The sequence below is a fragment of the Lates calcarifer genome, linkage group LG23 (genome assembly GCF_001640805.2).
Source record: "Lates calcarifer isolate ASB-BC8 linkage group LG23, TLL_Latcal_v3, whole genome shotgun sequence".
Classification (NCBI taxonomy): domain Eukaryota; kingdom Metazoa; phylum Chordata; class Actinopteri; family Centropomidae; genus Lates; species Lates calcarifer.
The window spans coordinates 8,599,848-8,615,716 of record NC_066855.1 but is presented as its reverse complement, the minus strand read 5'-3'; the positions used below and the strand labels follow the sequence as shown (position 1 = coordinate 8,615,716).

At 41.1% G+C, this 15,869-nt stretch overlaps 2 protein-coding genes across 2 annotated transcripts; both read right to left on the bottom strand.

Annotated features, from left to right (window-relative positions):
• Nucleotides 1-172: 172 nt before the first annotated feature.
• On the bottom strand, nucleotides 173-8,576 carry eif3c (eukaryotic translation initiation factor 3, subunit C). The gene is made up of 23 exons (XM_018678357.1): nucleotides 8,413-8,576; nucleotides 7,383-7,500; nucleotides 7,231-7,296; nucleotides 6,948-7,137; nucleotides 6,642-6,767; nucleotides 6,363-6,414; nucleotides 5,750-5,874; nucleotides 5,516-5,643; nucleotides 5,113-5,266; nucleotides 4,732-4,835; nucleotides 4,265-4,406; nucleotides 3,882-4,007; nucleotides 3,566-3,659; nucleotides 3,262-3,449; nucleotides 2,934-3,158; nucleotides 2,641-2,832; nucleotides 2,204-2,375; nucleotides 1,952-2,111; nucleotides 1,708-1,773; nucleotides 1,439-1,526; nucleotides 1,137-1,302; nucleotides 909-950; nucleotides 173-620 (listed from the first exon to the last, which is right to left on the bottom strand). The coding sequence occupies exons 2-23, from the start codon at nucleotides 7,478-7,480 to the stop codon at nucleotides 541-543; spliced, it is 2,784 nt and encodes a 927-aa protein (XP_018533873.1). The 5' UTR covers nucleotides 7,481-7,500; nucleotides 8,413-8,576; the 3' UTR covers nucleotides 173-540.
• Nucleotides 8,577-8,862: 286 nt separating this feature from the next.
• Nucleotides 8,863-15,326, bottom strand: LOC108884462 (mucin-5AC). Its single transcript, XM_018678356.2, has 10 exons — nucleotides 15,289-15,326; nucleotides 15,139-15,196; nucleotides 11,634-14,577; nucleotides 11,460-11,505; nucleotides 11,099-11,248; nucleotides 10,842-10,931; nucleotides 10,556-10,681; nucleotides 10,272-10,394; nucleotides 9,888-9,959; nucleotides 8,863-9,507 (listed from the first exon to the last, which is right to left on the bottom strand). The coding sequence occupies exons 3-10, from the start codon at nucleotides 14,448-14,450 to the stop codon at nucleotides 9,470-9,472; spliced, it is 3,462 nt and encodes a 1,153-aa protein (XP_018533872.1). The 5' UTR covers nucleotides 14,451-14,577; nucleotides 15,139-15,196; nucleotides 15,289-15,326; the 3' UTR covers nucleotides 8,863-9,469.
• Between the last annotated feature and the right edge of the window lie 543 nt (nucleotides 15,327-15,869).

Sequence of the window (15,869 nt, the reverse complement as noted above, 5' to 3'; positions counted from 1 at the left end):
AATGTCATGATCAGTACATCACTTGCAAAAACTGAAGATATTAAGATTATAGAAATGGTCTTTAGATATTCATGTCTTCATCAAAGAATTCATGCACAAACTCTGACAGCCTCAAACAGTCTTTTTGTTCTTTGGACTCCTGCTCTATTCGCCAAAACGAAAAGTCAAAACACACTGTTTATCATTGTTTATTATTGTTTTTTGGAGGTTAAGTCAACAATACTTGACGTGTCTGTTGCCCAACTGCACTGCCACAAGCTAGCCACACTGCAATGCCTTTATTGTACAATTCTCTAATAGTAATAATAACCTTAAAACTCTTCACATTTATCCAAAGAAGTTGGCAGCACTGGAATATGACCCTACACAGATGCGGTGAGAAGGACTGCAATGGCTTTAAGCTGTTTCAGGATCAGTTTTAAGTCAAATGAGGGAGAACAGCACACAGCCAAGTGCCAAGCACAGAAACCCAGGTGGTGGTGGTTGTTATGGAATGAAGACTAATTCAAGTGGCAAGACTGAAATCCACACGTTCCAAACTCAGTAGTTGCCTTGATTTTGGTTTCTGTAGCCGCCTCGCTGGTAGCCCTGCTGTTTCTGCTGGTAAGAACCTTTCTGATCTGTGAACATGCAAAGAGGAAAACAAGATTATCAGCGAGTAGCATTTTGTCAGACAACAAAAGCAAATACTTTTACCTGATATTTTTTTTACACAGTTTCAAATGCAAAAAACAAAAATAAGCAGAAGCTACTTATTCTTGACCTGACATTGTAATCCATTACAAGTGAGTTATTGATTAAATGAAAACGAACTCAGTCAACAATGTAGTTAACAGGTGGAATGAATAAACAGCAGACAGCCTCTGCAGAAGATCAGAGGCATGTTGCAACAGTGTGGCTTAACATACCTCTCTGGTAGGACTGTTTCTGTTGGTAACCACCTTTCTGATCTGTAATGCAAACAACAACCAATTGACATTTTTCTAGGAAAGCATTAACCTGTACTAGCAAAGAGGAATTTTAAAAGATGTAGCATTCATAGTCTTGGAGAAGTAGTAAGACTATGGTCATTAACAAACAGGGTGGATGTTAACAGCATGCAAACATATGGTTGAGACAGTGTTGTCTAAACTCACCTCTGTTGAAGTAGCCTCCATAGACGCCTTGTTTGAGGTCGAAGACGCGCTCGTTGTTCTCCACCAAGCTGCCCAGTTTCTCAGCCAGCTGCAGAGCCATGTTCTGCAGGGAGGTGGGCTCTGTGCGGTGCATCACAACGGTCTGTGTGGGCTGGTCGAGTGACGCCTGATGGGAGAAGACAAAAAAATATTCTTAGCACTTTCATTGAGAAAAATAATTATACAAATGGAGAAAAAAAAATCACATACATGTAAAGATGCAGCAGAAATCCCATTAGGATGGAGAAGCTAATCACACTTACCATCAGCTCCTCATTGATGATCATCTTGCTGATGATGCTGTGAACTGTGGGTATCTCCAACTCAAACATCTCAGATAGTGTCTCCATGCTGGAGGACAGGGACAAAAATTCTACTGACACTCTTTCCACAGTAAAAATCAAATCTCACATTAAGCTAAAACTGAGGTTGAGCTTTGTTGATTTATCAGGTTTGCATTAAGGATAGTAGGCAGAATGCTTTAGTTGTAACTGACAATAGCACTGTTAAAAATGTTGCATCTTATACTCACCTGATGGAGTCGTACACACTGCTGTACGTGAACAGGTAAGTTCTAAGTGACTCCTCTTGGATCTTCCTGTAAAATTAATTAAAATGAGGGAATGTAAGGCAGCACATTGAAGTTTTAAGTCCCCAGATCATTAAGACATAGCAATCTAAATCAACAGCTACCAGAGGTGTAAATTACCACAACACAATAAATGAAATTTACATTCAATAATAAATTTAGTATGATAAAAATAATATTTGCTGACCTGACAAGCATCTCACGCACTCGCTGAGTCTCAGGGAACAGGTCCCAGACCTTACTGTTCATCTTCTCATTGATGATGAATGAGTGGCAGGTACGCCAGTCTCCCATCTTCATGGCCTTGCTGGCAGCCACCACATGCTCCCTCATGCTTTCTGGGGGTCCTGAAACAGAGAGAGCCACAGTCATCCTCTCTTTTTTCCTCTGTGGATGAAACATCCTGATGTAGTGAGCTGTTAGGTGATGTGTTGCGTACCTAGCAGCGGCTGTCTCTCTCCCACCCTGAGCTGGTGATGGAACTGCTTGCTGATCATCCTGCGGCGGGCATCAAACTCGTGGGCAGCCATGTAGGGAATTTCCAGCAGCATGGCTGACACCAGGTACACACACTCCAGCAGCTCCAGGTTGATGTGCATGTGGAACGGCACCTGTGAGGAAGCAATGTTAGGACAACCATCAGGTTCTGTACAATCTCAGATTAAGCTTGGTCTTTCAGTATTTCCAGTGTCAGGAAGAGACTACTGCATGTGTTTACTCCACTAAAATGTCCAGTGGCAGAGGAGGTCATATCTAGCTCGCCTGGTTCTTGGTTAGGTCCAGTGTCAGAACTTAAGCTGCCAATTTATTTGACAAAATTAAAACAAATGCCTAACATGATCTAAGACATGATTTCATTGCTTCTGAAGGACTTACTTGTCTTCTCTTTTCAATCTTCTCCTGCTCAGCGTTCCTCTCCTGCATGTTCCTCATGAGCAAACCCTGACCCAGAAGCTCCTTGGCACGGCCAGATGACTGGATATCCAGCAGGGCGTTGTGGGCATCTTTAATCATGCCCTGCCTAAAAGCACAGATGCCAAGCTGGACCATGGTTCTGTTGTACAGGATCTATGAAAAACAAAAACACACAGGCGGTTAGTAATCTCATTAAGGGTTTATTCTTGCAATTAGTACGTTTTCTTGTGTGGTATTGTGTCTTGTCTGCCTACCTGTACGGGCGGGTCAGCGTGCTGGATGTTGTCCTGCAGGTGGCTCATCAGCATCAGGTCGCGGGCTTGGTACCAGCGTGAATGCAGAGCGTGGTGGTAGATGTGGCAGAGGATAGCACAGGTACGGATACGGTCGGTGCGATCCTTGGCGTAGATGAACTTGCAGAGGCGGTCCATGATCACAGCGCTGTCCTCCCCCTCACTCTCCTCCTGGTCCTGCTCGGACTATGAAGCACATAGAGAAGCACAACTCAGCACACAACACTCATAATAAATTCACAGACAAGCTCATGTCCAGACATTATATTCACATATCAATGACACTCACCTTGGACTCTCCCTGGAGGCCCAGGCTGCGGCGGTGGGCCTTATAGTCAAACTTGTAGTATGTGTGCATGATCCTGCGTAGGTAGACGCGGCAAATCTCCTCTGTGCTGCCCTTGTTCTCCAAGTAGGTGAGCAGCCGGTCGATGATGCCACAAACTCGTCCCTCATCTTTCAGATTGTCAACGTACTCTGGAGAAAGAGTGGAGAACAAAGCAATGAGCTACTAGGAAGAGCAGTTTGATAAACAAAAATGATGCAGTGGCACACTTTGGCGAGTCTTGAGTATGTTTTCTAGTGTAGCTCACCTTGCGAGTGGGGATCAGTGTTCTGCATGATCTTGGTGAACTCTTCATCCATCCTCTCCACCAGCGTCAACACACATCCACGCACCCTGAAAGGCTGACAAACACACAAAATAAAAGGAATAAATGTGTATTTTTAGCAATGTCATCCTCTACCTGGGTTTACAAGACACAGCTTCATAGTATGCAGTTTGTGCAAAAGGTAACAAACTAGTCCCATGTGAGCTAAAGAAGTAGGTGTTCAGTTTTGGGATGGTCAGTCAACCTACCAACCAAAACAAACCGAGCACCTAAACACCGAAAAGAAAATATAAGATACCTGGTCAGAGACGCCCAGATTCTCACTGTCTTCTGCAATGTTCTCCCCGATGAAGATGTTGTTGTTTTCAAAGAGGATGTCCAGCAGCTCATCTATACAATCCAGGCACTTCTTCCACATATCAGCCTAAAGGTCAGAATGATTAAATCAGTGTTTAAATCCAAAATGTTCAAACAGACAGTTCAACACATTTAGCTGCATTTAAGCATATGTTTCTGATGATTCAGTATTTGATCATTTATAACATCAAATATTATAATGAATTTCAATGGGCCAAAACATAAATATGCACAGTGAGTCTTTATTTTGTTTTGTGCAAATCCCTAAGATTAATTTTTCACAATTTTCTGGGTTGTAACATTTAGATCAACAGTAGCTCCTACCTTCATGAAGGCAGCCAAGTTGGGGTTGTAGTCATACAAGGAGGCGATGATGTTGAACTTAATCTTGACTAGGATACCTTGGCCCAGGTTGTTCTCAGCAGCGATGGCTGCCAGAGCGTGGAGCAGTTCAATCTGAGCAGCCCTGTTACAGAGATAAAAAAAAAAAACAGACTGGGGATTAGATCAGAGAAATTGCTATAAATATCTAAAACAATTATGATCATCATCCTCATTGAATAAAGGGGTTGCTGAGGAATGTGGTTGCTGGTTATTCATAACTGTATTTTTTAATACTAATGAGGACTTGTCCATAAGAGTAGGTTTGACACTTAAATCACATCCTTTCTTGCAACTTACAACACTTACAGAGAAATAAGTTACAGACACGAGAAGGTAAAAAAAAGACATTCCAAGTTTTTTGACATATGTTCTGTGAAGTGGAGCTTTAGTGTCTGATGAAGTGTTACCTGTCTGTGCCCTTTTTGCCTCTTGCTTGCAGGATTTCATTCAGCTTCTTCACCACCACTGCTGTGTTGATCTCTGTGCCTTTGGCAAACATCTTGGGTTTTTCCTGAAAGATTGAATACACCACATAACATAAAGATTATCTGTTGATCCATATCATATGGTTGTTTCTGTTGAGGCAAGCTCCTTACCTTAATTGAACATTTCAGCCCAGAGACAAAATAAAAGCTAAGATTTGGCCTTGAAACAATACTGTGTTAAAATCTGTGGAATTGTGGCAAGGACAAATGTGGATGTGCATCATCTATTGCTCTATCTTGTTTCAGCAGCATCAACCATGATAACAGTAAATCCAAAAGAGGCATTTATTACAATATATTCACCTTGACCAGAGGGACGCCTCCCTTCACCTTCTCCCAGCCTCCCTCAACCTCCTCTCCTCCCTCCTCCTCAGCCTCCTCCTCTAGCCTCTCTTTCTTTTTGGGCTTTTTCTTTTTCCCAAGCTTCTTTTCGCTGGACTTATCAGCATCGTGGGTCCTGTGGACAGATATGGGAATGATATGAGTGAAAGTAAGGTGGAGTGGAGGTAAGTACATGATATTGTAGGAGATGAAATAATTACTTGACTTTTTTGGACTTGTCAAATCAAAATGTTTAGCCTCTTAAATGTAAGAAAAATGTGACTGAAAAAGGTTTAGCAGAGCATCTGTGACTCTCTACTGTTGTAAAACAAAAAAACAAAAAACAAAACAAACAAACAAAAAAAAAAAACAGAGGGAGGCTTACTTCTTGAGGAAGACCACAGCCAGGGAGGCGCTCTTTCCCTCCCCTTCGTCTGAGCTCTCGCTGCCGCTGTCTACGGTGTCTGAGCCCCAGTCTTCATCATCATCCTCATCACTAGAAGTGGACTCATCCTGTCAGAGAAAAGCTCATTAGCTGGGATATCCCCTCACACAGGAGTTCTCAGGCACAGGAATTAGGTGTTTTGCACCAGGCTTGTCATTGGTCTCGGTCTCTTACCCCAGATCCCTTGGCAGACTTGAGGAACTTGCTGGCCTCTGGGGCAGCTTCAGGCTTCTTCTTCAAGAAGGCCTTGGCTGATACGCCTTCATCACCATCCTCTGCCTCACTCTCAGAAGAGGCGCCTTGCAGAACAAAATTTCGGATGAATCTTAGAGATGATGCTCGCACTTATTCAATATAACCTACGTTAAGTCTTAATGTTCACCTGTGATCTTGATTTTCTGTGTTCTTGAGTTTTGTACAAAATGAAAAGCTATAATACAGGCAAAATGTTTACTTTGGTGGCCAATAAAGACCTATCAGTGTGTTTGTGGTGATAAAACTAAAAGCTGTTATTGACTTGTATGTATATTGTATATGTATATTGACGTGTATTGTAAATGTAACTGTTTTCAGAATTTATAGATTTCATTAAAATCCCATTTGTGAACTTGATTTGTAGTTTATCCAATGATCTAGGTATCCTACAGGACACAGAAAAGCTTCAAACTTATTCTATGAAGCAAACATATGTCATCCATCCAGTCTGATGTTGGAATTGACTCTTTTGTTAAATTGTGTAGAGTTATCATAATTTATCACTGAAATATATATAAACAAGCAAGCTTACCAGAATCCTCTGGCTCCTTCTCCTCTTCTTCATCTGCAGACTCCTGTGGGTTCTAACAAACACAGAGAATTTTATTTTACCTTTGAGTAAAGTCAGGGTGCTCTTTCACTGTCTGTGGGTTAAATGCCTTGTTCAAGAGCAAAGTGCTGCTCTGTTGCTAACCGCCATGCATCTATTCTCCAGATTAAAGCAGCCAACTGCTGTCACAACTCTTTTAACTAGACAAGATTTTCAATGATATGAAGCATAAAACCATTGGGGGACATTTCCCAAATTTACCTCTTTGTATGCGGCTATCTCTGTTTCGTAATCTCTGTTGTACTTGCGGATCTTCTGACGCAGTGTACTGAGGGCTTTTGCATTGTTTTTGTTCATCTTCTTCTTGCCCTCTTTGTCCTCCCAAAGCTGGAAAGTAAATAATGTTTATTATTACTATTGAGCGGGAAAAGTGGGGACTGGGACATTAAACATTTCAGACTGTATTAACAAAGGTTACTGTAGCTTTTTAATGCAAACAAAACACCAAATGAATTAAATCACAAATTTGGTATTTATAGAATTGTGGTTTAACTCTGGGGTACTGACCTGGTTCAAATAGTCCTCCAGGTCGGCCAGAAGACGAATATAGAAAGGAGGAACGCCTTCTTTGTCCACTATATTCTTGCTTTTGAGGAAGGCTCGACATAACTGCTCAAATTCCTCTAGACATTTGGCCATGTCACGAATCTTCATAGCATTGCGGATAGTCTTGATGAGGTTGGTCAACTCCTCGAATCTGAGATTTGGGAATGAAAGCATTAAAAACAGTTACTGATGAGACAATCTGTACAGTTTTAAAGGTATGTGGCTTAAAAGAAACCACACCAACCTTTTGTCTTTGGCGCTGCGCACCACTCTCTTAGTATCCTCCTCATCATCACTAAGAAGCAATGACCTGTGAAAATAATACAGATGTGTGAGATCACTATGGAAAATACACTTTCAGTCCTGATGTTGGGATTTATGGTAAGTTGCACTGACTGCTTGAAAGTTGTCCCGGGTGCTTTAGGGGTGATCTCATCGGCAGATGAGGACTCCTCTGACTCACTGTCAGACCCGGTGGCAAAGAAACGAGACATTGCTGAAGAGAGCTGTCAGCCTGTGAAGACAAAATGACATTACATGAGAAACTGTATTTGACATGTTGCAGCAAACCTGTCTTCATCTGTTCTAAATGAAATGTGAACACCTGATGCTTATTGCTTCTTATTATTAATCAGATGTGATGGCAACACGAAAACGGTATGCCGAAGTTAAAAGCAACTTTCAGTCACGCAGGTGGATACACCTTTTCATTTAAATTACTATTGCAAGGTAGACTTGTTGAACACCAACACACACCAAGGAGAAAAAACGGCATCTCTCAGTTGATTAATGAAGTGTGACTGCATGTAAGACATCACAATATAGTATATTGCTGTTTCAAAACATATAAAGAGGCAGAAACAGCGTTTATGGCGTGTTGTCAAGCTAAATATCACTAGGCTAGTCAATAAGAAATTGATGCTTGCTTGGGTTGTTTCCTGGAGCGATGTTAGTGCACATAACAACGTAACGTAAACATTTTAAAGAGTTAACTCAAAATAGTTTAATATGAATCGTGTGAAACATGCAGTTTTCCAGACAAAAGTGAACGGGGTTGCTGATTAAGTTAGCATCCTGCGTCTGTACCGCTACGCAACGACAACCTTCAGTTAGCTAGCGTTATCTAGCTTTGACAGATGGCTCAAGTAGACAATATACCCGAACACCCAACTGCAGCTGCAACTGTAGGTTTTCAACAGTGCATTTTTACAGAGTCGTCATAATGTAAAAACCCACCGAAATCCAACAGTTAACAAGCCATCGCTGTGTTATATCTGATAAAACAACGCGAACCCTAACGTGGCGCCGGGCTGTTGCTAAGCTAACGCTAGCAGCAGCGGGCCTTGCCGCATGTGTAGCCGGCGAATACACTTCTCTAAAGCGAATAATTATCACGGAGTTTAATAAGATATTGAGATACACTCACCTACGTTCTTGTGAAAGTTATCCTGTGGAGTGTCTGTCTACTTTAAATCGTTATAAAATCCAGTTTTGCTGTACAGAGGCCACAAATAAAGGCGTGCAACAGCCTTGCCGGGCACTTGCGTCAGGAAAGGAAGTGTGCTGTAGATCAACAAAGCATAGGGATGGTCCACAGTAGATCTACACACTCACCATGGAGACAGGCTCCAGGGTTATGTTGCCACCTAGCGGCTAACCAGATATAAAACCATTCATCTGTTATAGAGGCTCGTCATAGAGACATAATACTGTAAATGTATTCTTAATATATAAATCAATATATCAATTTTCATTGTTCTTTTTCCCTTTTTATTGTGCACGTGCCTAAATAGTATTTTCATGCTTTGGTACCATTGTTTTCTGCTATTTTCATGCCTAATAAACCAACTGCATAATAAAAAGGTACAATTAGCTCTTCAGATGTCTCACAGCATGTTTATTTCACATCCCTCACATACATACATACTCTAAAGACCAGATCAGGTGTCTCAGAGTAAGAAGTTGGCCCACAGGATTTGTTTTTCAAAATGTGAAACTCCATAATAGAGGGTATGAACATGAACAGAGTAATGTTACACACACATATACAGCATTTCATAATTATCCATTAATATACTGTATTATTTACTCTGGCATTGGAAAAAGTAGTTTTTACAGAGATTCATCATGTCCTGTAAGTACTCTTGTAGATTAGTTAGAACTTGTTAAGGTTAAGCACATTTTAAAAAGGTATGTATGGTTCAGTTTATGATTACTAATGTTATATAACACTGTTTTGTGACACTTTCCTGTGACCAAATGATATTAGACCAACCAAAGCCACTATTCTGCACTGCACATAACATATAATAAATCATGTTAAATTACCTTCATTGAGTAAAGCAGTGTAACATGTATTTTTAATATAATTAGAATTCATTTATTGAATAAAACATATGTACAGTGAAACTGTAACTTAACATTTTTTAAAAATAACAATAGATATGCTATTGGACATTCACAGAGGGATTTTATTGGATCATTCAGCATTCTTCTCCTTGTTTACTGTACTTTAGCAGCTCTGGAAAAGAGGAAAAATAAAAACATGAACAATTAAAACTTTAAGATATGGCACAATTTTTTTAATTGGGGGGTAATAAGAGCAGAAAAAAGAGGCTGTGACATTACAAAGTTGTTTCAACGTTAGATTCACAACATTCAACAATATTACTTTCATGCAATTGCGATGATTGAATTGAATGATAAAACTGCTGCATACATCTTGTTGAATTAAACACTTCCCCTAAAAATGTTTGGAAATAAGAACAATACATTATGACAACAAAAACTTAGCTGCTGAAAAGCACAGATATTTCTTTTATTACATAACATTATAGCATGTTGTCTCCTAAATTACTTTTAATAAATCCATTAAGACAAAAACACAGTAACAAGTCATACCTTCTTTCAGTCTCCTTATTTCTTCAGATTTTATTTTGAGTTGCTCTTCAAGCGCGACACATTTGGCACATCCTGCAATACAGTTTGCAGCTGGATCAATGACTGTACTTCACTGACCATTATGATTGCAAGTAAAAAGTACACAAAACATGTTGACAAGTAAAATGTCTGATACAGGAAAAAAATGCCTTTAAACAATCTAAAGACAGATATCTAACTACAAATATCTTGTTACACAGATGTTCAGCCTGTGCATGGAGGCTTCCAAAAATCTCTATTAGAAAATATCCCAAATAGGTCACCAAAGGTTTGATTAAATTAGTCCTATAAGATTCCCAATGGCCTCAGTTGTCCCTTTTTGGAACCTCAGCATTCCAAACTTACCATGTCCTTGGGGTTTAACGAGCAGAGCTCTGTGGCTGGATGCAGGCTGTTTCAGGGCTCTGGCTCTGCTGGCAGCATTGCAAGAGGTTGAAGTCTCAGCAGTACTGACTGGCACTGCAGCATCTGAAAGCATGTACCAGAGCAGGTATGCAACACAGAAAGGCAAAAAGTCCAGATTACTGAACTCACTGGAGCATAAACCCTCCCTCCCACAACACATTTTACATTACAGTCTGTCTTTATTATTCTACATGAAAGAACAGTGTGATACAATCCCAACCTACCATCTCTTTGGGTTTTAGCTGGTAAAGCTCTCTGACCAGTTGTAGGTGCTTTCAGGTTTTTGGCTTTGTTTACAGCATCGCTGGAAGACGATGAGGCTTCAGAACCACTGAGTGGTAATGGAGCATCTGAAAGGAGGAGAAATGAACGAGGCTGTGAGCTCAGTAAAGTCCAGGTTTTAAGGACCATCACAATAACTGTTGTACAGTTTTAGTTTTGGGTGCTGTTGGTGAGCTTCTGAGCAAATATTGTATGATCAGTGTTCCTTTGCAGCAGCTCAGTATTTACCCGTTTTCTTCCTCTTTGCTGTCGGCAAAGCTTCAGCTCTTGTTAAGGTGTGCTTCTTAGCTTGTGGAGCCTTTGTGACAGGGTTGGTAGCTGTTTTTGCATGAAGACAAAAAAATGTCACACAAAACCAGCAAATTTCTGATTCATTCCCCACTGCAGATGATACTTCCTTGTTAACTGCAATATTAAAAACCAAAACATCCTAACAGACTATCAGAATAAATAGTTAAAGCATACAGTCTGATCACTATGAGTACCTGTAGGCCCACGTTGTTTGTCAATAATTGAAGAAGCTGGTGCATTGCTTCTTGCTGATGGCGGCCTGAGACCTAGTGTAGTTCTCTGGATGCCTGACGGTATGCCACTTGGCTGCGGTTTTGGCAAGCCAGAATTGGGCTGCCTGGATCCTAAAAGCAGCAGAGGGATGAGGGTGAAATGCAGATATTGTGCGCACATGTGTCTCTCATTCAGAGAGCAATATACTGTTAATAGCTAAAAATAAGATAGAAGTTAAGTAACATGAAACAAAACTAAAACATTTGCCTGAAAATTAATAAAGAATAAAACTGCAACCTACTAAACCTATTGTAAAAAAAATTATGTACATATACTGCCTACCTGTTGTTGTGGCACGTAAGTTGTAGGAGCTTGATATTCCTGTGGTCTTAAATACACAAGGATGTCATCAATAGACTGTCATCAATACAGGCAGGTAATGCTTGTTTTCAGTTTTCTAGTTCCAAACATAAAAAAGTGAATTAAACAAATAAAGCTAAAAAAATTAAATCCTACCCCCTGGGCTGCATCAGAAGCTGCAGCATTTCTCAAAACTTCAGCTTGGGTTCTCTGTCTCGTCATGGGTAGGCCTGATGCTGACAGCTCACACCTCCCTGGAAGCGCCGAGGCTGGCTTGTATTTCAAAAGCTGGGATGCAGCTTTCAAAGGTGGCAAAAGGGATTTAGCGGCGGGTTGTGTAAAGAACGTTTTCCGGTCAGAGATGATGTTTGATGGAACATCTGATGGCACCTGACCAATCAGCTTAGTGGATCCACCCTCGTACAGTTTCTTCTGCGCTGCTGTGGTTTTGCCCTCCTCATGTTCAATGCTGAAGTGCAACACTTTGCAGCTCGTCATTGGTGTTGAGGTGACCAAAGATTCTACCCTTAAATCTAGGGTTTCATCCAAATTGAATGTGTTTGCGTTGTTGTTCTCTGTATGCATGCTTTGGTGGCCCAAAGTGTCGGAGAGGTCATCTGTCACAGGTGGACTTGATTGTGAAGGATCCTTGGTTTCACATGCACCAGCCCCAGAAGCTACCTCTACAGCTGGATTAACTTCAAATGTGCTCTCTGGGGTGTCAGCCACCTTGACACTGGGGTCTGTACTAGTCGTGGTTGCATTTTGTTTTGACAGTTCAGAAGTGTGGACTTCAGAATTGCCATCTTTAAGGATAGTGCTTGGATTACAGACTTTTGAAGGAGAGGGCTTGTCCATAGTATTCTGGTGACTCTCACCTGAGCTTGGTTCTGACAACGTTATTGTGCCATTCTGTTCAGAAGCAGGTTTGCTATCAAAAGTGTTGTTCTGGAGGCAAAAGGTTGCAGCACCGGCTTCACCTGCATTAACACCAACACTAGATTTTTGAGGAGAATGCCCATCAAAAGTGCCATTCTGCACATCACATGGACCACTTGCCTTTACAGATGAGCAATCTTGATTCTTACCAAGAGAAGTTTTAGGTGTGCTCTTAAGGTCTGTGCTAACCTGAACTGTAGCCTCACTCTCTGCTTTGGGACTGTTTACATTAGATGAGGGAAGATCCAGAGTCTTATTCTGAGGGCAGGATATTTGAGCAGTTGTATTTAAATCAGAGGTGGTGCTCAGGTTGGACAGCTGGACAATGGAAAATGTGCCGTTCGCAGACTGAGTGGTTTTGGGACTTTGTTGTGACATTTGGCCTGTCAACTCAGCATCATGGCTAATAAGTAGCTCTTCGCTGTTAGCACCCACAGCATTAGAGGTCTCCACAGGTTTAACATTAAGCTCAGAGGTGACATTTTTTGAATTAGTGTTACACTGCACATCAGAGGAGGAGATCTGTGATGTAGCACACTGGACAGATATGTCACTGGAGGAGCTCATGTCGCGAGTGACATTAGCAGGATGTGTTCCAAGTGTGTCCTCAGCTGATGTTTGACTATTCACCATGTTTTGGCCACTGGGCTCTGGTGAAGACCCACTGTTTTCCAAAATGCTGCCCATAGATATATCCCGAGTTCCCTCCAATGAAGCTTTCATGATGTTTTCCCTCACACAGTTATCAGATTGTTCACCAATGGAGCTGGTGGTGTGGGTGACACTGGAAGTCAGAGTGCTTTCTTCAGTACATTCTTCACTCTTGTCCAATTTGCCAGGCTCTGCCACAATTTTTTCACTGAGCTCTGACAAAGGCCTAGTGTTTTTCACAATATCCACTGGTGGAATATTATGCGTGACCTCTGCAGAGGATTTTTCTGCTGCTGGTGATGGCTCTGAATCACGTGTAACATCAAGGAGAGTAATTTCTGGGAAATATCGGTCATCCAGCCAGCGCTCAGGAGCAAACATGCTCTCTGGGATGTCATCCATCTCTGCACTAGGGTCTGTACCAGTTGTTACATTATGTTTTGACATTATAGGAGGGTGGACTTTGCTTTTAAGTGCATTTATTGTGCCATTCTGTTTGCAAGAAGGTTTACTATCAAAAGTGTCATTTTGGAGACTAAGAGCTGGATCACTGGCTTTCCCTAAAATAGTACTGCCAATGGATTTTTGAATAGAAGAGCTATCAAAAATGGTGCTCTGCACATCACATGCATCACCAGCTGGACTACTCTGATTCATACCAAGGGAAATTTGAGAAGTGCTCTTAGAGACTGAACTATCCTGATCTGCAGCCTCTCTGTCTGACGGGAGAGGATTCACTGTATTATTCAGAGGGCAGGATTTTTGAGCTGTAGTGTTTATATCAGAGGAGGAACTCAACTGGGAGGGCTGGAGAGTGGAAAATGTGCTCTTCACAGGCCTAGCAGTTACAGGAGTTGCAGGCGTGCTGTCAGGAAGAGCTGAATCATTTCTAGTCATCTGCATTGTGGAATCACAGGTTAAATCAAGGAGAGTAATTTCTGGCAAGTATTCATCTTGCAGCCAGCACACAGGAGCATCCTTATCACCCAATGATTGCCCAGAAATGGAGAAATCTGATGTGGAAGCACTGTAATGAGGATTCTTTCCATGTTTTAAGGGCTCTGGAGATGGACGTTTATTGCCAATGTTTAAGTATTTTAAAATAGGTGTTAGAGCAGACTGGAGACCAGAGATCCGTGACTTTGCCTTGACTCCACCATTGCTGCTAGCTGGAGCTGGAGTTGAAAAGGTGCAGGTATCAGAGAGAGGCTTATTTTCTACATTTGGCTGTGCAGAGGAATATCCATCCACATCTCCTACTTGGATCTTAAGCTTTGAAGTCCCAGCTGCAGCAGTGTCTCCGGGTGGAATATTTTCACGACATTCGTCAACCTCTGGATTTTCCTCAATACATGAGGATTGTACTGTTGTCTCATTAGCCATGTTATACAATTTATCTTTTGCTCTCACAAAAGGAAAGTAAGGATTTTTTTTAGAGATGGGGCACAATCCTCAGACTTCTTGACACATACTTTTTCAGGTGTCTTCTCAGACTTTCTGTGTCTGCAAACTGTGAATTAAAGGATTTAATTAAAGCAAGATATAGTTACCTTTATACTTCTAGATTGTATTCATTTATACTGAACTAATATGCCATAATTATTATACTTCTCAGACAGAAATAGCTTTAAAACTGGTTTATGTTTTGCACAGACTTTTAAAACACTATATAGACAGACTTGTTAGAAAAATAACAAGTGGGTACACGCTTGTGTCATCCACTTGTTTCAAGTTATTTAGCCATGACAATACAATTGTGATCAAAGAACCCATGTTGTTGTTGACGTTGTGTACCTCTGCAGCTGTTTGGCTAATACTTTTTACGAGCATACACTTAATGTCAATTTAGCTCGGTCGAAAACATGTAACCTCGGCTAGATACAATAACTTCAGCCAGCACAAGGGTCACAGACGGTGCACGTAATATACACAAAATGACAGTTTCGGGGAAAACACAGACGGATGTTGTTTTGTCAAGTTTTATGTTAAGAGGTTTCAGTATCGATGTTTAGCTAATGCTAGCTTGGTAACGTTAATGTCAGTTGATAGTTTGGAAACAACTTTGACTTACCTATCTCAGCGGGCACTTCTTGGTGGGTGTTTATGTCCGTGAAAATGTTTGAAGTGGTCTATTTGAAACACGAGTGTGATGAGAGAAACATTTATCCGCTAACGTCAACTTAATGTCAAAATAACAGTGAAATGTTCAAGAAATCACAACCTGCCCATGGGAGCGCCGCTCTGGTTCAAATGGCAGCTTTCTTCACGCTCACTGGATAATTCCAACCAATCACAGCTGAACGCTTCTTCTTCGTGTGTTTAAAGAATGACTAATGTCCATGCGTCCACACGATGGTACAACACTGCCATCTACTGTATCGATAAAAGTAATTTCTGTCCTCTGTTAGACCAAGTTGAATTTTAATTATATGGCCCAGTTTCACAAATCACAAATTTGCCTTAATTAATAATCTGTGCAGCATTATGACACGAATCTACGTGGTTTCAGAGATTCCACCAACAATCAGTCAATCAGTCATGAACACAGCCAGTGTTTCCACTGTACCACTTCCCTTTGCAGCCCATAGGCCGAATTTGGAAAATGAGATACGGAACAATGACATATTGATAAGTCTCTCTGCATAATGAGACTACTATTAGTACACCTAAAATTGTAGGCCCAAGATAATATTGATCTCTCTTCATACTATCAGATCTCACTTAGTTTTTTGTCTTTTGTGTTTGGTGATCCCTAAACAGATGACATTCACGGTCACAATTGTGTTTTTGTGTGTTTTCTTT